This window comes from Drosophila ananassae, chromosome 3R (assembly GCF_017639315.1).
Source record: "Drosophila ananassae strain 14024-0371.13 chromosome 3R, ASM1763931v2, whole genome shotgun sequence".
In the NCBI taxonomy this organism is placed as follows: Eukaryota; Metazoa; Arthropoda; class Insecta; order Diptera; family Drosophilidae; genus Drosophila; species Drosophila ananassae.
Genome location: NC_057930.1, coordinates 16,821,426 through 16,842,885, shown reverse-complemented (window position 1 = coordinate 16,842,885; position 21,460 = coordinate 16,821,426). Strand labels below are relative to the sequence as shown.

Sequence of the window (21,460 nt, the reverse complement as noted above, 5' to 3'; positions counted from 1 at the left end):
TATAGATATAATTATTGTAAAAACAAGATATTATTTTAGCACTGAATAAATATAATAAAAATATATTTAAAAAGTTTTCCATTGCCTTTTTGATGAATAGTTTTATTAGCATTTCATATGTTGATAAACAAACCATAAATTAAATCAATTTAATATCTCTCAATCCCGTCTTGCAAATAAACATAAAGCTAATGGAATCAGCACAAAAGATATTCAAATCATTCGAATATCGATCTAGTGATTTTATTTTATTGATTTCTAGAATCAAGTTGGAACCAAACTTTCGACTTCTGAAACCTGACAAACAAAACACAATGATAGACATATGACCTTTCGTCGATCGATATTTCTGGAACAACTCAAGTGAAGAGAACGTTTAAGTCTTTTATCTGCTTATCTAAATTAAAACCAAAGTATAAAAAACTGTTTTAAAAGTTCTGTGGGTCTTTCCCAATATAAATTTTATATCATGTCATTGTTAATTTATTTAATGGTGCATCTTTTATGGTTCCGAGTGAATTTGATCCAATTGGCACCCATATTTTACGAGTCAGCGGCTCACTTCACCCACACAGACAAATGGCAGAGGGCTAGGGGTTGGTGTTGGTGCCTCTTGCATTGGTAGAGGTGGTGCTTCCGCTTGGAACTTTCCGAGCCAAACTCTCACACCTGCAAAACCCACCAATACAGGCGCAACCTGGGAGCTTTGAAGAGAGCGATTCGAGCGGAAAAGCTTTTCGAACCGCTTGGCGACTTGGATCGGTGGCGTTTTCAGTTTCGTTTTGACACAAAAACTCTTTGGGGGTATAAAAGCGCGCCACTGACCACAGACAGCATCCAGTCAAAGGTTTGGAATCGTTTGTGATTCTACAATCCTTCCACAGTTTATTTTCTTTGTTACCAAGTTGCTTGTAAGTGATTCAAAGTTTATGTTTCTTTCAAAAAATATTTACGTGTAATATATGAAATGACAATGTTTTAAAAACGTTAAAGTGCTCCTAAAAAATTCAAAATTGTTCATACATTTGTGTTGAATTACTCACTTCTTGATAATAAGTTTAAACATGAATAATATTATTTCTAAAACGGTATTCTGATACGTTATTAATAATTCAATTTTTCTTTGTTTTTTGCAGCCTTGGCTCCAATAGTCTCCACAATGAAAGTATTCGTAAGTACAATAGAAATAAATAAATAGAATAAAAGTCCGCAAGAGATCGATCCTAATATGCTAATTTTGTGAACGTATGAATTGTTAAGTCCAGATGTGGGAAATCTAGAAAGGGTTTAGCCATTCCGAACTAATTATGGTCGAATCCCACATACGAAACAATACCAGATGTTGCTAATTCGATTTTGATTTCCAAAGCATGCACTTGTTAGAGATTCAATCAGTTTGAGAATTCTTATTGCCTGCACTTTTGCAATTCAAATAAAAAAGTGGTTTACCATCTGCCAGTCACTTCCTAAATCATAACAAACCGTTAAATTGCATGCAACACTGGTGAAATGACTTCAAATGACAAACTTCAACTTGAACAACTGGCTAATGAGCGTCTTTTAGCTGAACGCTCATAATTTGAGTGCCGGGCACGTCTAATAGCCAGCCGCAATCAGCCCGGTTCATTTGGTCAATTAAATCCGACCACACACTCAAGTACGACTCCGGATGCACTCGCAGAAACGCAGAGACCCAGAAACGCCAACTGCGCATGCGTAACGTGACGCAAAGTCTGCATTTTGTCATGCCTGCCAAGGAGGGCGTAAGCTCTCCGCCTCTCGGAGGCGTGGCGATGGGCAGTGCATCGTTTATGCGGGGCACGCACAAATTTCACTTGACCATTTGAATCGCGAAAGAGGGCGATGAGTTAACCGGAGGCACACATCACTGAATTGGGCGTCATATCGAATTCACTTTCTAATGCGATTAGGTAATCGATTAACTATGCCAAGTGGTCATAAAAGATTGACTGTTTTCTTATGCAATGTGTTTTGTTTTTAGCCAGAATTAATTTCGAATTGGGAACAAAGGAGGAGGTTTATTTATCGAGTTGCAAATCTTTTCAGATTAAATTGAATCTGAAACTAATAGGTTATATCAACAAATCATTTAATTAAAAAGGACTATAAGTCACTTAAATAAGAGTCCTTGGCATATATTTTACTCTAACCAATCCTAACCCTTCAACCCCATTCTTTTCAGATCTGTTTAGCCGCTCTGCTGGTGGCCTCCGCCTGCGCCAGCAAAACCGAGGGCGAGAAGGTGCCCCTCGAGAAGAAGCTGGACAAGCGCGGTCTGCTCGACCTGGGCTATGGATACGGACACGCTGGTCTAGATGTGGGCTACCTGGGACACGGATCCATTGCCGGACACGGATACGGACTGACTGGCCACTCTGCGCCTGCCGCCATCGCCGTGGGTCACTCCGGCCCCGCGATCGCTGTCGGACACACCGCCCCTGCCGTCGCTGTGCACCACGCTCCTGCCCCATATGTGATCAGCAAGCAGGCCGATGTCCACAAGACCATCACCATCACCAAGGGAATCCCAGTGCCCGTCCATGTGGACCGCCCCTACCCTGTGGTTCATGAGAAGCGCGTGCCCGTCGAAGTTAAGGTTCCTGTGCCCCAGCCCTACGAGGTGATCCGCAAGGTGCCCGTGACCGTCAAGGAGTACGTGAAGGTGCCCGTGCCAGTGCCCCAGCCCTACGAAGTGATCCGTCACGAGAAGGTCCCCATCCACGTGCCCGTCGACCGCCCAGTGCCCGTTGAGGTGCCCAAGCCCTACCCCGTGCCCGTCGCCAAGCCCTACCCCGTCTACGTGGAGAAGGCCATCAAGGTGCCCGTGCCCGTCCAGGTGGACCGCCCCTACCCCGTCTACGTGAAGGTGCCCGTCGTGTCGCACTCCGTGGTGAAGCACGCCCCCACCGTTGCTGTCAGCAGCTACCCGGTGGCCAGCGTACCCATCTCCAGCTACGGACATGACGCCACCGTCTACTCCGATCACCACGGTTACCACAAGTAAGCGGATGGTTGGATGATTGGATGGTCGGACGGACGGGGATTCCATTGGAGCGAGCGGACTTTCTGGAAATAAGCCGAGGAAAATCTAGCAAAATTTTCAATCCTGTCCCCTCCCCTTCCCACCCAAGAAAAACAACAAAAATAGCCCAGGAAGTTCCACTTCCGCCCTGCCACTCTCTGTAGTTGTTAAGAACCCAAGACGCAGCAACAAGAATGCCTTTTGTAAATTATTTCCAATCCAGCCATCCAATGGAAGCCATTGTGTCGCTTGAAATTCTATGTTTAGGATAAATACCAGCTAAATGTTTGTAGATTTTGCCATTTATGGACAACTTAGCTGGCCAAGTTTATCAGTTAAAGGTTTCACCGCACAATGAATTGAATGGATAACCACAGAAATATGTATGTGAAAATCTCTTAAGGACAAATAAAATAAAATGTATACAATTAACTGAACTTGTCTTTGTCATTTGTCCGGCTGATGGAACTAATTTACTTTTGGTATCATTGTTTTCGAATGTCTTGTATAAATATTTTGTAAATAAAAATTCTGTCGTTGTTAAAATCGTTTGTTTATATTCTAGGTTATAGCCAAGGCTACATAGAGGGGCAAATTAAATATAAATATAATATGAATCGAATATACATATTGGAAACTATATACACTATCTGATATTTAAATTAAATGCGTCTATATACATTTCAAAATACTTCTTTTCCTAAAGTGCTTTTCAAATCCATAATTTAATAATCTTTTCACTTCATAAAAGGGCTTAACCTTGGATTCATTTTAATTAAAACAAAATAAAATAATAAATCATAAAGATTAAACATTCACTAAGCTTATAGGGGTCTTGATTTAATTTCATGAATATTTTCAAGTCTTCCTTGTGCCAAAATGTCCTCTCACTTTTTCAGTCACCTGGACTGACATGACCCAAATGAACAGATTTTAATTGAGGCGGAAGGAAATGTCACGCCACGGATATCGCCAACAGACAACCATACAGGCTAATCGATTACCCGATGTAAATAGCACTTAAGAGATGAGCTCTGATCTGCGCCCAGACACAAGATACCAGATACAAGATACAAGATTGGAGACACGTGCAAGGTCGACCAGGGTAATCGGTAGCCAAAGATGACGTGCACTTCTCTACTGCGATCGGGTTTATTTAAGAGGCGGTCGTAAATTTTAGCAGATTGCGTAGGACTGACGACTAAAGAAGAGTAGTCACTTGATATTTAATGTCGGACTTCTACTTTTTACGACAAGTGAACGAACTCGGCAGGGTTTTTCCTCCACAACCAAATACCAAAATATCAACTTTCAAACATCCCTGGATTCTAAAACGTTTCACTTGTGTGTGATGAATTGAATCAATTAAGTTTAGGGCTATTTAGCATTTGTTTACTTCACAGAAGAGGCAACAAACAAAAGTCCGGTTCGGTCCATTTTAAGTATTACCCAAACGAGAGCAATTAAAAAAGTTTTTCTAAGCACGCGTGCCATATATTAGAGATCAGCAAAATTTATTTTCGGGATGAAGAAGAATCTGCGGCATCGTTTAAATTTTTTATTTAATTTGTGGTGGGGCCAAAGCCCTCTGGGCCACTCTGGGGCTCGATCTCAAGGACGCCGATCACTGGCAAAGACGGAACTGAAACAACTTTCTAATAAGAAGTCGTCACCCGTTCTTGTTAATTTCTGAATTAATTTTCTTCGACTTTGATTTAGAAACAAAAGAGAGCCGATCCGTTTCTGGACGGAATCAGAACCAGTTCCTGGCCAAAGAATTGACTTAGCTTTGCCTGAAGGTCGCCCGGCTTTCTGAGTAGCATATGCACCCATCAAAAGGGGCGTGGCCCGCGGGTCCCACCGCACTTACATGCCGCCGTAATGCTGTGTTCTCAACCATAATTTGTTACAAATTATATTTGCTGTGAGCTCTTGAAGCTGTCGCTCATGTGTTTGCCCGACAATCACACTTGCAGTCGTAGGTGTTGCTCATACGACATGTGTACATGTTCATATTCCCATTTGCTAAATTAATTTTGCTCTTGACTTGGATTGTCTTTTAGGTTATGCAACTGCTCACAATTATAAAGCGGATTTCTCTATCAACTTTAATTGGTGTCGGGCTTAGGGTCTAATTATTTCAAATTAGATCAACCGAGAAGGCTGCATGCTGATCAAGATTGGCTGCATGGTAATTAAATGTTAAAGAAATTCTCTATTTAATGACAAATTGCATATAATATATTAATAACTATTTTAAGAGAAAAAAAGTTCAAACTAATTGAAATTAAAAAACATGACAATGTATGCCACCGCTTTGCGACTGTTAATACAAATCTTTCAATCTTAATTTAATACCTAATTTTTCATAAAAATTCAATAATTAACTACCAAATCGAACAGATGAAGTCATTATAAGCCTCTGGGTATAGTTATTTATTAAAATTATTGAATTTATGAGTATCCATTGTGTGCGAAATCTGAATATTCAGATTCGACATCCTCTTCGCAAATGAGCTTCCCAACTGGAGCACTGATAACGCATAAATCACAGATATATGGTAACCGCCCATAATTAAAAAAAAAAAGATCCCACACACCGCTGGATTGGATCGATTTCGATCTCAACCATATGGAGGGAACTGCCTGAATTGCAGCATTTTGCGCAAGACATGGCAACAAATTGCGGCAACCGGCGACGGCCAATTAAAACAATATTTCTTGCCCCGATCGGTGAGGCGGCGGTGGCGGTGGGGGCCTCTTGATGATGAGGGACGTACGCATATTTGCTGAAATTTAATTAATTGCCCCAAAACGATGGAGACAAAAGATGGCTAGCTGATTGGAGGGAAAACTGAAAACGATTTTTCGCAATTCTCGCACAAGTCGTCGTCTGTTTTTGTGCCCGTGTCTGAGAAAAGGCCATCGAAAGACGTTCCACATGTTGCCAAATGTGAAACTTTTGCTCTAATGAATGACTGTTATCCAGTCGGCGGTGGCGTTTTGAAGGTCACCGGCAACTTGTCCATCGCCAAATTCCAAGCCGAATGCGTCTGCAACGTCAAACAGTTGTCGACCGATTGCGAAATGAATTGGTTTAGTTTTAGTATTTGATTTTTTCCTTTTGCCAAAATGCATGTCTGTGCGCCAGCCGCCGTTGAAATCGAAAATCACGACAAAAAACTTGCACTAGTTTTTTTGATCACAAAACTCAAAACCCAAAACCGAAACCAAAAACCAAAACTCAAATGGCGAACGTAATCGAAGTCGCCGCTGCGCAAGTCAAGTGAAGCGAACGTCTTTGGCAATCTGGAAATCCCAATGACTCCTACCCAATATACTCACCCCTCCGGAGGCCCTCCCACACGCTCCCTCATGAGTTTTTTACTATAATTTTATTTTTATGTTTTGCCCTGAAGCAGAGCTCGCTGCTTCATTTGGCCAGTCGACTGCGAATCAAATACTTGCAAGTCTACAATGCAGTTTGAAGTCATTGACATGGAGGTAGATCGCTTTTTTGCTAAATGCAAAGATTGTTGACCCCTCCATGAAGCATTCCTTTTGAGAGGTTTCTAAGCTAACCGAAGAGTGGAAGCCATCACTCTAACCATCTGCCTAGTCCTGATAGTCCTGCTTATAAATTTTAAGATAATATCTCTATTTCATCTTTTAATTCAACCTCTATGACTTCTGTTTGACAACTGCACAGGCATCTCCGCCCCATGGGTTCAGTCAAATTGCAAACAATTAACTTTATAAAAGCTACCGCATCGCTTTCAATCGGATTATGCAATTGCTCTATGAATTATGGCTGGCCGCGTCTGGTCTGGTCTAGACTTAACCACGGGTGTGTTTCGCACGAAAGCCAGGCGAATCCTTTCACCTGCATCCAGCATTCAGCGAACGAAACAAAAGACTTAGGCAACGAACTCGAATCCAATGCGATTTATCCTCAGCTCGCTGGCAGTTTCCGTATTGAAAGTGTTTCTCCCTGGACTGTGGACACTCCTTCGAGTTCTTTATCTGGCTCGCGAACTATGTCAAATGAGCCAACTATGGGAGACAACGCCTTTGAGGGGCATTCGGCCAAAGAGCAGTATCCAAATTGAATAGTCGAATCTCTTGGAAAAAATCTTTCCAAAACCACAAAAACAACCTCAGCAACAAAATCAGAGTGCTGCAGTGGTGGCAGATTCCCAAATGTGGCCAAAGCTGCCGGGCCACTGCAGGAGTCCAATGCTGCAGCTGCTGCAAAACTTAGCCGAAGTTGCATAATTTTTGTTGTTGCATTTAGGTGTCTCGGCGCCGTTGCCGTTGCCTTTGCTGTTGGGGTTGTTGTTAGTTTTGTTGTCGTTGCAGGCTTTTGAAGTCACCCAGTTAGTGTGTCACTGTGGCATTTGCAGCAAACAGTTGCAGTTGCAGTTTCAGTCGCTGGCTCAGTTCGGCTTCTGCGCTGGCTGCCACTTCTTTTCTGTCCATTCATTGTCTTCTGTGGGATGGTATGGCTGCTGTTGATATTAGTAATTTTGTATTTCACAAAGTCGAGTCGAGTCATGACATGTAGTTGCAGTCGAATCATTTGCCTAATTTTTCATTGATCTTCGTGGGCGTGGCAGGTGGGTACTTGGCTAAATGTCAATGGAGCAATTGAAGCTGTCTGTTAGATTAGGTTAGTTAGGCAAAGAAAATACCAATACATTAAATCTCACACAAATTTGGATGATTTAATATTGTTCTTCCAGGGATTTTATACTATTTTTCTTAAGATTTTAAAGTTAATACCCCAAAAACTTATCTATTTGGTGTGAGTGCCATTGTTATGCCATATACGACCTGGGAATTATAAATTTGCAACATAAAAATATACATTTTCATTACATCTGAGGGTGTTACACACACTCTCACACGTTGCATAAAATGCAAAAACAAAAGTCGAGCAAACGACATAATTCCCAGGGCAACCAATTTTTATCTTCGTTTCGTTTCTTGGTTTTTTCTGATCTTATTGTTTTGAAAAGTTTTTTTTTGCACTAATTGTTGTTGAGTTTTCGTACGACAAAACAATAGCCAGAGTTCAAAATGATTTATTTATTTTTATTGCCAAACACGAGTTCGCCCCAAACATGAAAGCAAAAATGTCAATGAAGTCGGCAGTCGGCAGGCAATATAAATGACCATAGAACTGAGTCTGGGAACTTCTAAAAGAGATCAAATGATAATATTATTATCATTGATATTATTAATAAAATGTGACTTTATTTTTGCAAAGTTAATTGCTTTAAACCAAAAGTATTCAAGTAACAATTTATAATTAAAAGTTTGAGATCGAAATCCTGTATTTCTAGGTTCCTTATTGCCTTAATGATTTGTTGGCCAACCTACCAAGCCTCGCGAGTAATGTCTTAATTTGCATTATTTTATTTATATATTTTTGTTTGGTAGCCAGACTCGCTGCTGTAGGTGTCGGCGGGGGCGTTGCAGAGGGCGTGCCAGCCAGTTCTTTACTGGATTCGGCAACCAAAAGCTGCGGAGGCTGCCACTCAGGTTCTGTCGGAGGCACAAGAGTCTGGTTCCGTGTGCACTTCGGTTTTGGCTGCGATCGACGGTGGTGCTGTGTAGACCAAGTATTGTCTTGGTCTGATAATTCAAGGTCCGAAGCGGGGCCGGGCCCCTAACCGCATTTGGCCAATTACATGGAAAATGTCAAATCGAAAGATTCATTTTGGCTCTTTTCGCTTCGAGTCTATTGTTCGGGGTCTGACTAATGATTGGTGGAGTTTTCCCAAAAATATTACAGCCCGAAATTTAAGTGCGAACCGCCAGCCAAAGGTCATTATTGTTGTTAATTTGGAGGGTGTTGAGGTCACAGCGGTAAGACAGTAGCGAAAAGTAGTGTCCATCAACAAACGAATCAAAAATTTGTGATTGCTCTTTTTGACCTTTTTTTTCGGGCAATTATCAACCGAAAAAGAAGCAACAAAAATAGCTTCATGTAAACAGTATTTTTTCTAGACAATTTTCTTTGCTAACCAAACGTGCAGGCCTCAAAAAATAAAAGATAAACAAAAACGAAACAAAATTAAATGTCGAAGGTTTTGCACGATTGTCTTCACAGCGGAGTTTGTACAAGTTTCTGTTTTTCTGGCCATTTCAATTGACAAATGTTACTTGCCCGGGCTTAGAGCTCAGAGCACAGGCTGAACTCGGCTCAGCCGCAAGTAACGATCCCAAAGACCTTAGCTCCAGCACGAAATCGTTTATAGCCGGCCGGCCGGTCGAAGAAAATCTTTTGCCACTGCATTCGCATTCCAATTCAATTTCCAAAATTTGGGTCAAATTGTGTCGCTCGAGTGTCTGCTTAATTATGATAAATTTCAGTCCGATTAAAGCCCGAAAAAAGACCCTGACTGACTCTAACAACAAGTACTAAAACAAGTGCTCAATTAAATGAGGCATTACCTTCGCCGTTTCCTTTCGGACCTTTTGATTATGATAAATTAAAAATGTTAACATTCGTTGATGAGTGCAGATGAAGAAGTAGTGGCAGATGAAAATGACTCAGCTAATCAACTGATTTGTCATATTAGGCTAAATAACTGAACATATTCTCAGTTCATATAAAATAGGACCAATGCATCAATCGTGGATATTTTTTAGACACAATTTAGAAATCAACTCAAATGCCATTAGACCGCAATTAGTGAACTCGCCACAAAAAGTGGCTCATAGTTTCTATTCGCGAAAAAAAAGTTAAAAGCAAAATTAATCAGTGTGGAGCATATTTGCACGGATCAGACATAGAAACATGTTTGGCATTCGATTGACAAATGCGTGGCATCTTAAAACTGGAGCAAACGCAACTAGAGAATGCTCGGGGATTAAGCTATGTGGAGGTGCAAAAACACTTCCAACAAATGCCAAATGCTAAGCAGCAGCGATCAATAAGTCAAACTGATTTGAGCGAGATTCATGAGTGCTGTTTCCCTATAATAAATTCGAGTCATCTCAGATTGGTTAGTTAATTACCCTCCATATAATTTTTTTTAACTTTTTCGTTGAAACGAACAAATTTCTGGGTTTTCGGGTTTTTTGCAGTAAGTTGCCGCCACAAGAACAATGCTTGTGAAAGACGCTCAATAAAAATTTGAATAGCTTTATGTTTTTTCGTTCATTTTTATGTAGTTTAATTTATGGCTTGCTAACACGAAAGGTGTTCGCTGTTTTAGATTTAAATCATTTTTAATGATACTAATGCTTGGCGAAGAACAATGCTAAGCCAGGATCGCCAACGAAAAATTTTAAGCTGATTCTTCACCTAACTTTTTAAATTTATAGCCTAAGAACACTTATTTCAGTTGGTTATATCATCTTTGAACTTAAAATACGCTTTGAAGACGTATAAAAGACTTAAAAAAATCCCCTAAAAGAAAATAAACATTTTGTATATTCAAACAAACAAAAGTTCTTCTTATTACACAGCTTCAATACCCTTGAACTACTTAAAAATTCTTAAAAATCAAAAACATATAGAACTAGTAGAACAACTTTTTTAATAAACGAGCTGATTTGGTTAAATTTTTTAAGCGTAATAGAGACAATTAGAGTGTATTTGTAATTCAAATATATCCGACTGTTTACAGCTAAGCTTATTTATATCAAGTTTTGTTGTGACGTCAGAAAACCATCAATAAGTAAATTGGTTGGACAGGCGACCTGGCCACTGAACGCAAAATGTCAAAAAACAAATTAACTAATGAGAGGCCCTCCACTCCAGACGCCACGAACTATATCTTATGCTAATTCGTTGTTAATCTGTGAATTTGAAGATTTAACAAACATGATCGTTACTTCGTTTTTGAATATTCAGTTATTCATAATTATTTGTGGGCTTGTTCTTAGTTCTTAGGGCGTATGCTACTTTCTAATTTATTTTAAAGTAGCTGGACTTTTATCTTTATTATGGTACTGGAAAACTCCATGTTTGGGAGCCATATACATTAAACACTTTGAATAGGCAATGAGATATTTGCATAAAACCGGAATCATAAAGAACAAATTTGCAAAATATAATTTTATATTCAAATAATTTCAGCTTTATGACCAAATAAGTTCCCCTGAACAGGAGAATTCTATTAGACCAGACTAATAAGCTTCCATTGGGAAAATATTGCTAACGCCTAAGATTGTTCAATAATACTTTTTGAATAAATCATTATATTCTTTTTGAGCGGTATCCTATCCTAAACATATAATAAATGTTCAAACTAAGATATGGAATCTCTGATCTTTTATTTAAATGTATTTTTTGCGATTCAACAACAAAATGAAAGTGATCTAGAAAAACCATAAAAGGCCCCAACGAAAACAAACTAAAGATAAAAGAAGTAAAACAAAACCTGATGCATAAACTTGAACTTGAGCTTTGTGGCCTGGCTCTTTTGTTTTTTGTTGAATTCGTATTTAGTTTGCATATAGATTTTTATTGAAGCGCTTAAGTCATCCGCTCGATTGCAGTGCCGCGATTCTGCGGCGATAGCCTCACATTATTCAAAGCGCTGGGGCCACAAAAGAAGCGCCACAACGGGTAGGCAAGGCCTACCACCCGCCGATCCCCCTTGCCCGCCGTCGACGGGCCCCCGAATTTGGTTCAACTTTGTCTCAGACTTTGCAACCGATTGTGATGGTGATGATGGCGGTTATAGCGGTGATGAATTCGGACGACCTTCGCCTTCAACTGCACATTACAATACGCCTAATATGCTCCGATGCCATTATGTCTGGACATTATATCCACAATTAATTTAATGCACATAAATCTAACATGGCTCGCATTTGTTCAGTATTTGTTGAGTATCTGTTCTCCTTTGTGCGCCTTTGCGGTCCACTCATTGTTCACACGTTCCATTTACATGGCCATTGGCGAGTATTTCCTCTGCAGCATTAAAATGTCAAATTACCCACACCGCGGCGCAGGCCAGATACATTCAATCAATGCACCTACACCAAGGCTTGATCTAAGGCTTAACAAAAAACATCTGAAAAACGACTAAAAAGAACACTAACCGAAACACAAATCAGAGATCAAAAGTTCAGTCACGAAGCCACACAGAATCAAGCAGACTATACGGCGCAAACATTGGCTTAAAAAAAATTATACAATGAATTGGCAACTGGTACTACTGCTGCTGCAGGGAAACCATCGAAAATGTGTGGCTAATGTGGATTTACCTTGTGGCGGGAAAATATTTTTTACTGAGTCCCTAATTTGATTATGTGCAGGCAAAGCTTAAAATTAGTTATTACTAAACTACCTAGGATGCAAAAAATATAATTCCAGAAGAATGAGAGCTTTTACGTTTCAGGAATTTCATAAACGTACAAATTAAATTATATGAAGAAGTGGCGTTTTTTAAAAGTACTATTTGAAGAAATAATTTAGAAAATATATAATTTGATTTTATTTATTATAAAAAACTAATAGCAGAATAATCTTTAAGTAACAACATTATTATTTAAATTTTGAGTATATTTAAACTTTTCTAAACCTCTTATACATTTTATTTTAATGAAAATGCACATCTTAGGCATTTAATTCAAATTTATTCAAACTAAGAAAAAACGGATATATTATTTATTTGGGTAAGACAATTTGAAGACTGTTTTCTGCTTGTAGATCTGGCTCGAACACTCGACGTTTGCTAACAAGCCAGGCCTGGATGGCTAACACGGACGCTCACCGACTGGCACGCACACCGGCGCCATCTCACACGAACGACACGGACACTGTCGGTGAGCAGCACCCTCCGCAGCCGAAAAAGCTCGCTTCTGACGCATTTCCTTTGGACAAACACGGCTCACACGTACACGGCCCAAAGAGAGGTTGGCCAGAGAGCGAGCTTTTGGGTCGGCTGCTGCGATCTGGATTCGCGGCGAAGACAATCCGGCGTAGCATCGGCGATATAAAAGCTCGCGACGTCTGTGCGAAATTATTCAGTTAACTGTTGCGGGTTGGTTGAGACAAACAAGCCCATCTTGATCGCAAAGTGTTGAGGAGTAAACCTAGTGCAAAATGAAATCCATGGTATGTTCGGACCAAACTCAGTGTGTTCTCCTTCAAAGTGTTGCTTAGCATTATTTTGCCATAAATATTTTTTGTGCGAAAGGAACTCGATTTCAGTTAAAGTGATATAAAAAAAACCTAAGGTATTAACGGAATAATTAAGATAATTCTGTGTGGCAACAGTAGAGTTAAATCAAATGGTTCTAGAAAAAATTTCTATATTCAAGGATATAAAAAAACGTAATCTTAGAAGTTTATTAGAAGTTCAGTTTTATAGTATTTATTCTTCAGTTTTCGAAACGAAATTATAATAAAGGATAGTAATATCCCAAATAGAACTACAACCTTTTTTTTAATTATAATTTTGGAAAAATTTACAAATATTTTCACCTTATAACATTTTTATATCAAAATCTTGTAAATTACGTATACGCAGCGTTGCCAATAACTTGGGGGACTAGGCCACCATTGAACTTGGCTGGTTGCCCAGGCCACTTTCCAGACATTGCATAATTGTCATATTCCAAATTATGGTGGGGCAATCGAAGGTGCAGGCGGAAGAGGTGTACTCGCTTACATAATCTACCCAAGCGACATCACCCAAATGGCGAACCATAACAATACTTTAAACAATTTCATTTTGACCCTCTGCCATTGCAGCTCATTTTCGGCCTTGTGGCAATGTGCGTGCTGGTGGCCAGTGCCAGTGAGGAGGCGCCCAAGAAGGCTGTCGAGGCCGCGGAGCCCGCTGAGAAGAAGCAGGAGAAACGCGGCATCGGCCACGGCCTGGGCTACGGCTACGGACCATCCGCCGGAGGAGCCATCCTCGGATCGGGCATCGGAGTTGCCCACACTGCCATCGCCGCCCCCATCGCCCATCCAGTCGCTGAACTGCCCACTCAGGTGCACACCAACACCGTGATTAAGACCGTGCAGGTTCCCTACCAGGTGGAGCGTCATGTGCCTTATCCCGTCGAGAAGACCGTCACTTACCCCGTTAAGGTGCCCGTGCCCCAACCCTACCCCGTGGAGAAGATCGTCCATGTTCCCGTGAAGGAGATCGTGAAGGTGCCCGTCGAGGTTCCCCAGCCATACCCCGTGGAGAAGATCGTCAAGATCCCAGTCAAGATCCCCGTCGACCGTCCCTACCCCGTCCATGTTGAGAAGCCCTACCCCGTGCCCGTCGAGAAGCCAGTGCCCTACACCGTTGAGAAGCGCGTGATCCACAAAGTGCCCGTCCATGTGGAGCGCCCAGTGCCCTACAAGGTAGCCGTGCCAGTGCCTGTCCACGTTGAGAGCCACGTCAAGCCCGCTGTGGCTGTCACCCACACCGTTGCTGCCCCAGCTCCGGCCATCATCAGCCACGGACTCTCCGGCCATGGCATCTCTTCGTACGGCATCTCCGGACACGGAATCTCCGGACACGGAATTTCCGGACATGGAATCTCCTCCTACGGAATCTCCGGCCACGGTGGCTACCTCCACAAAAAGTAAATCAAATTCGTATCGCTGACGAGGGCCGATCGAGAAGTGTATCGAGGGTGAAGGCGAGCGCATTAACGAGTCGAAAGTATCAAAAAAGAACCCACCCCACCCACGACCTTATCCACGTCCAGCAACTGCCAACGTACGACTTAAAAAATTTAGTTTTTAGTTTGTGATACCAACCGAAATTCTAGGGGGATACGAGGCAGGAGAAGAACATGAATGGAGCCACCGTGGACTTGGGTTAAAATTAATGAAGATAGCTTGCCAGCACCCATACACCCACGGCGCCCCAATAATGCCTGTCTCCGTGCTTCCGCTTCCGCCATGTGTACAGTTCTTTTGTAGACAATCACTGAGAAACAAATGCTGACGAGTTGCTCCTTCGACTTTTTCATGTCAACTTCTTTTCTATGAAATGTTTGTACATATTTAAATAATGTAAATAAAAAGAAAATGATGTAAAAGTTGTGGATTTTAATGGGAGAATAAACAAACTGGAATAATATGATGTTACTTTAAGGATTAAAACAAAGGACTAATGTATTTACATTTGATATATTATTCTGATATATTTTTTTATGGCCTTGCTTGTTGAATCAGAATAAGAGAACACATTACCTTAAGCGAAGGCAGTATCATTATAAGAAATGCAATTCCTAAAAAAGTATACAACGTAAAACCTTATGCAGAAAATTAAAAAAGGACCATATTTACATGTATACAGTTGTCTGAAATATTTGTATGGTATAATATTTGCATGATAATTGAACCATTCCCTTCTAAAATGTCACCGAATTCTAGGAAAGAGAAAACATAACCTTCATCGTAGACTATATCTATATTAATAGAAGTCTTAAGCGGAAAAAATACGAAATCTAGATTGATGATTTAGGACGATTAATCTGCATTTTTGCAAGCAAATATGTAAAGTTTTTAGATGGGATGCAAATATGATTTCCAGTAAAACCCTAGATCCTTTTAGGGAACAAATAAATACTATTCTTAATTTAAGGATCTTTATTAGAATATTTGAATTGAAAATTCTTGAGTTGACTAAGGCTGAACCTTTTCATAATAATCCTTTCTATTCGATAAAAACTGGGTTTTGGGTTGGTTTTAAAAAAAGTTGGGAGTTTTATATTATTCTTTACCTAAATTTTTGAATCAATATTAAGATTTATTTCTATTTAATAGAAGGAGAGAGATTACGTATTATAAAAGATGCATTTATATATTAAAATTTTTAAGAATATTAGAGTGTTTCGAGTTAGGGATTACCCTATACGTTAAGTTCGTGTTGGCCTTTTTAAAATTCGCCTAAAACTAGGCTCTAGTATTTATGGAAGCTGAATTTAAGCTTAACTTTATGAAACTTTTTATAAAGCTAGGAACAGCTTTCAGAAGCTTTAATACATTTGAAAATATATAGATTGTTTAATTATTTTAAATTATAAATTTTTAATCAATTTAAAAATACTTATACTATCTGCAATCTACGAATATGTCATAAAAAGTGATATTCTGTTAACTTTAAGCCACAAAATGAAAATTATTTATTATATAAATTATATAATTAAGTGTGCCTGCATTATCTAGAATACTTATAAATACATGTAAATACATAACTAAATAAAAATATCTTAGCTTCATATGATGACGTTATAAAATGGATTTATCCATATTTTTGTTCGCAAAATATATGCCTCGAAAGATAAAAAACAACTTATATATTTTATGCATTTGTAAAAAAGTTACACTTTGCCTGCCAGTCCGAATGGAGTCAAACGGCAGAATGAAGTCAATATTTTTACTTATTTTAACAATATCGTTATACGACTTAGTTATTTGTGATGAAGATTCGCATTTTTGTTACCAACCAACGAACGAAACTTATCTTGAAGAAGTTCCATTAACGGCACAGGATATTGGAAATGAGGCGGCAGATATTTTTAAATCTTTGAATATTTCTCTCGGTACACATATAAAGGTAAGTGACTCCTCGCTGAGAATGTGTGTGATTAATAATTTGGTAAACCAATTCGTAGCAAAAAGTTAGGATACGGGAAGTTAAATCCTGTTGCCCTGGATACGAAAAAGCTGACAATGATCAATGCAAACCCTTGCCAACAACTACAACAACAACTACTACAACAACTTCTACAGAAACTACTACAAAAATAGAAGAAAGTTCAACAACCGAAACAGTCGAAACAACCAAAACAGACGAAACAACCGAAACAGGCAAAACAACTGAAACAACCATACCAACCGAAAAACCCAAGCCTGATGTGGCTTCCATACATTTTAATTTTGATTTTATGTTTTACGCGGGCTTGGTCCTTTTCATTGCGACAATTTTTCTATTATTTTTTATTGTTTATAAAACCAAAAAGAGACATCAAAGGGAAGCAGACTCTGGAGTAACTTTTAACAACCCTCATGAAGACGTATTGGTAGACATGAAGCTATAACTTAATGTTCTAATTAAAATGTAAGCCACACTAATTAAAAAACTTTTCTAATTGTAAAATTTATAATAAAAATATTTTATTCAAGAGGGAATAGGACTACTTTAAGGTGATCATTCTCCCTAACTTAATAGTATGAACTCACAGTATATATTCCTGTTCTCTATATGGTTCACATATAATATAATCCCTTCTGTTTTTGTCATGCCCTTATCGGTAGTGATTTCATGCATTATTCAAGTCGAGAGTAATTAGCTCTTATCCACAAAAGTCTCGTTGAGTATTACTAATTCCTTTGTTTATAAATATGAAACATTACAAATGTTCAGATAGGGACAATGTATGATGAATGAATTTCATCAGAAATAAGGATTACTATAGGCTTTTGAGAATTCACATAGGTAGATAAGAAAGTATGCACGTTACGTGTATCATATAGGAACTGGACCAGCCTCCAACTCGAATGAAACCACTTTACTCTCACTCTACAATTTCTCACATAATCACTCAGGCACTTAAGCAAAAAATGGCAGGTAATTTGCCAAAATCGCAATGAAAAACGAGTCGCAGCTAAAATGATGCAACAATTAATACGTTAACAGCCAGTGGGTGCTTTTTATATTTCTCAGTTCAGTATCATTTATCAGGGCAATCAACAACAATGTCTGACAATCCAGAAAGAGCTGATAGGCGTTTCAAGTTCGTTGCTTGAGTCTTTCGTTTTGGGAGAAACTGTTGCCTGCCGGATTGACCAACATCAGCAACATTGATCTTGTCCTAACCCGAGGAACCGATCCGGGGCTCACTGGAGTCCAAGTGTTTGGCAATGGAGAATGGCGCGACCCAAAAACCAAGAAAAAAACGCAAAGTGAATGCAACAACACGAATGCAGACAGACGCAATCAATTAGCGGCTGATGACGTCGTCGTTGCCACTTTTGCTTTTGTTGCTATTTCTCTATGTGCGGCTGCCACATGTGGCGATTGCGTCATGGCGCCATGCAAACCGTCTAACGGTAATTGACTTGCAATTTCTTTTGCGCGCAGCTTTTCGGTTGCAAAGAAATTTTCCAAAACTCAAATGGGTTGCAACATTTCGGCAATCCAACAAAGCCAAATGAGTAGCAGCCACAAAAATACAGATTGCGTTGGAATGGAGGTGGATACGTTGCATGGATAATTTTAAGATATCTATCATTTGACACATTTTTATTTATTGCAGAAAAGGAGAAAAGTTTCCCAAAAATGTCGCCAGTATATATACCATATTTGGTTTAAGATGCCCATTACCATATTTTATTTCAAATCTTCTTTCTTAGTAATATTATTAAGTAATCCTATTACATATATACCTATTATGATAAAGTATTTTTCATTCATTCAGATTATTATTGATTGATTAACTATCCATCCTACTATTGGAGTTTTACTTCTTCTAAGTATTGTCTATAAGAAATAATTACAATTTGTCTCCGTCGTTTTACTTTTTAAATTACTTTTTAAATTTTTACTATAATTGTATTATTTTTACTAAGCTTCCATTGCTTACTAATTAATGTGAAATGATTAACTCTTGTTATCTCGTCATGACGGAATGTTCTAAGAATAGTTAGTCCTTTCCTTTAGCTTAGTTATATTTTTGTTGTTTAGTAAGCACTTTTCCAGCGGCATTTCGTGTTTTATGTGGTTTTGGCAATTGCCCAATATTTTTATGGCTGTTGTTTTGTTAATTTACAGTCATTTAAGTGCTGCCTAATTACGCTCCGCTCTATATTGTTGGACTGGGCGAGGTGTGACATGATAGTATTTAAAAATTACTCATACGCCATGTATGGCAGAAACATTTTGTATATATTTTTTTTGCCATTCGCAGTTTAAACAAAAGAATTCTGGACTATAAATTTTAAGGATTTGTCCCTTTGTTGTATTGCCTCTTAGGAAGTTATTTAGCCCACCTCGCTTGATTGCTGCCTCGCCTCAGTGCGGCTCAGAAGGCAACAAAGCAAAGCGCTGCCAAAAACAGATTTACAAAATGTAAAACGAAAACGCCGACAAGAAACGAAGCGGCTATCTAAAAGTTTGGGCTAAGCTACAGCATAATGTTTATTCAATTTACGCAATTTGCGGCAACAACAAGAGCTTAGCATTGGATTGCCAACTTTATTTTCGACTTTGAATGTTGTTGTAATTACGGTCAGAAAAACAAAAGCCAAAGCAAATCCAAATCAAAATTAAAGTCTATATTTAAAATAATTTCTGCTGAAGAAGTGACGACAGCAGCTCGTGGATTTTCCTCACAATATTTCGAAAACTTTCTGCCAGCCATGCAAAATTTGTTGACTAAGTCAATGGGTCAACTATTACACCCCGTAACAGCTGTCCGACACAAAGCTGGCCCCAAAGGCGGAATTATTATGCTATTAAACAGTTTTTCTTTGACTGGTTTTTCTGGCTTTCTCGGCCGAAAATCTGCATAAATTCGCAGGTGGGTCGCAGGCTTAGCGTCGCCTGCGACTCGACTTCCTTATTAATCAGTTTAGCTTTGTGCCTGCTGCCCACCAAAAAATTGGAGACTCGGAGCCACAAACTTGATTAAGTGAACGTCACGGTTAGCTGTACAATCTATAAAGAGATATAGATATCCATGCCATGTTTATGGTTTTCTTTGGCTTAATTGAGCACAGCCAAAGCGCTCAACAGCGCGTGACAATGTGACCAAATCAACAAGGCTTCTCAAAAATATGCCTCTATTCGATCATTCTCCATTCGAAAATAACCGAAGACGCCGGCTCACGCGCCGCAAGAGTTCAAATGCTTTTGCCATTGACCCTATTTCCCCACTGGTTACTTCGGTGTATTACTTCGCCGAACAGTTCAAAGATGCCTTAGCGTTTAACTGAGATTGTAAACCCCGATTGGGCTCTAATTGCAACAAGGGGTCTTAGTCGAAAGTGAGAGTGAGTTGTGAGGGCACGAATGCAGCTCACTCGCCCGGCCAGTTCGGTGGATTGGATCTTTAACCTGAATAACGAACAGATAATGTCTATAATAAACATTTATTTACCTAATAAAGTGTTAAGCCAAGATCTGACCTTGATGTGAGGGATTTCCCTCCAAATTAAATTGAATACAAAGATTCATGTAGCTTTCATGTTCAAGTTTTAAAATCATTTTGAATTATGAATAATGTTTTTAAAAAAAACAAGAATCCTTCCATTTGAAAAACATTTATATCTGCCCCTTGTTGCAAATAATTTCGCTTAAACCTTAAACCGTTGCCATTTATTTGTGGCCAACTTTTCAGTTAGCTGGGCAGGCTAACAAGCCCCAGCAACGACCTTGACCAGAAATTCAATGAACCCTGTGGTAGGCCCCATCCGCAACGGCGAAAAAAACGGTGAAACAACCCAAACCCAAAAACCGTTACACGCCTTGACAAGTGGCAACCGCAACCACAGAGGCAAAAAAAAAAAAATAAAGAAAAACTGTAGGTGACAAGCAGGTGAATGAGACTTTTGTAAACGGCACATAAAATGTCATAACTGTCGTTTTCGCCTACATGGCTTACAGCTCTATATATTGTTGGAACTCGTCCAAGATTTGAGACATCACAAATAGCACCCAACGATGGCGATTGGGAACGATGTGGAATGGAATGCCCGGGCCACGACAATGAATTGTTACACAAATCAGACACCGGGGGATCCGAAAATCCAAATGCAAATCAGACCCAGCCGGGTCTATAGATGATCAATTGGCCGCTGGTTCAACTTTGACACTTTTGTTGACAAATAAAGGCCCCCGAAAAGGCACAAAAAGATGAATGTATTTATGTAAAGCCCAGTTTATCGCCAAACTGAGCAACGGCAAGGTCAGGCCATCGGAGACAATATAAACAAACGAGCTGCAGCCTGAATACAGAGCCACAAAGGAGCTAATCCCCAATCGAAAGACGATCTTCGAAGGCAAGGGCTCACCTCACGACAATCGAGGCGGGCCAGCAGGTGCACAGAGACGCATATGGTAATTATGTCGAGGAAGTAATTGCACCCCAACACTGATTATGATGAGGCAAAGACAATGTACTCGAAATCATCTTTCTGGCGGTAGGCGTGCGCTCCAGCAAACAAACACATGACATAATCACCATCAGCTGGAGCTGGTGCGGGAGCTGGAGCTGGAGTTGGAGGTGGAGCGTCTAGCGCCAGCTTCCAATTTGCCCCTCTCCTTCCTTTCTGTCCACCCATCCCTGTCTCTTCTGGCTTTCTCCCATCTCTTTCTGCCGGTTGTGGAAATGTGAATCAAACAATGTGGTCAAGACATGCAACAAACGCGAATTGAAACGAAATCGAAAGTTGCAGGCATGCAACGAAAGCGAGAAAATATTTGCTATCGTAACAAG

General features: G+C 39.7%; 3 protein-coding genes across 3 annotated transcripts in view; 2 read left to right on the top strand and 1 right to left on the bottom strand.

The window, feature by feature from the left end:
* The window catches only part of LOC6497098 (angiotensin-converting enzyme), a 43,312-nt gene that overhangs the window by 6,311 nt on the left and 15,541 nt on the right, over window positions 1-21,460 (bottom strand). The window lies entirely within an intron of this gene.
* On the top strand, window positions 778-3,475 carry LOC6498415 (zinc finger protein 512B). The gene is made up of 3 exons (XM_001962722.4): window positions 778-911; window positions 1,137-1,171; window positions 2,204-3,475. The coding sequence occupies exons 2-3, from the start codon at window positions 1,160-1,162 to the stop codon at window positions 3,023-3,025; spliced, it is 834 nt and encodes a 277-aa protein (XP_001962758.1). The 5' UTR covers window positions 778-911; window positions 1,137-1,159; the 3' UTR covers window positions 3,026-3,475.
* Window positions 12,982-15,055, top strand: LOC6498416 (mantle protein). The gene is made up of 2 exons (XM_001962723.4): window positions 12,982-13,124; window positions 13,764-15,055. Exons 1-2 carry the CDS (start codon window positions 13,113-13,115, stop codon window positions 14,595-14,597), a joined length of 846 nt encoding a protein of 281 aa, XP_001962759.1. The 5' UTR covers window positions 12,982-13,112; the 3' UTR covers window positions 14,598-15,055.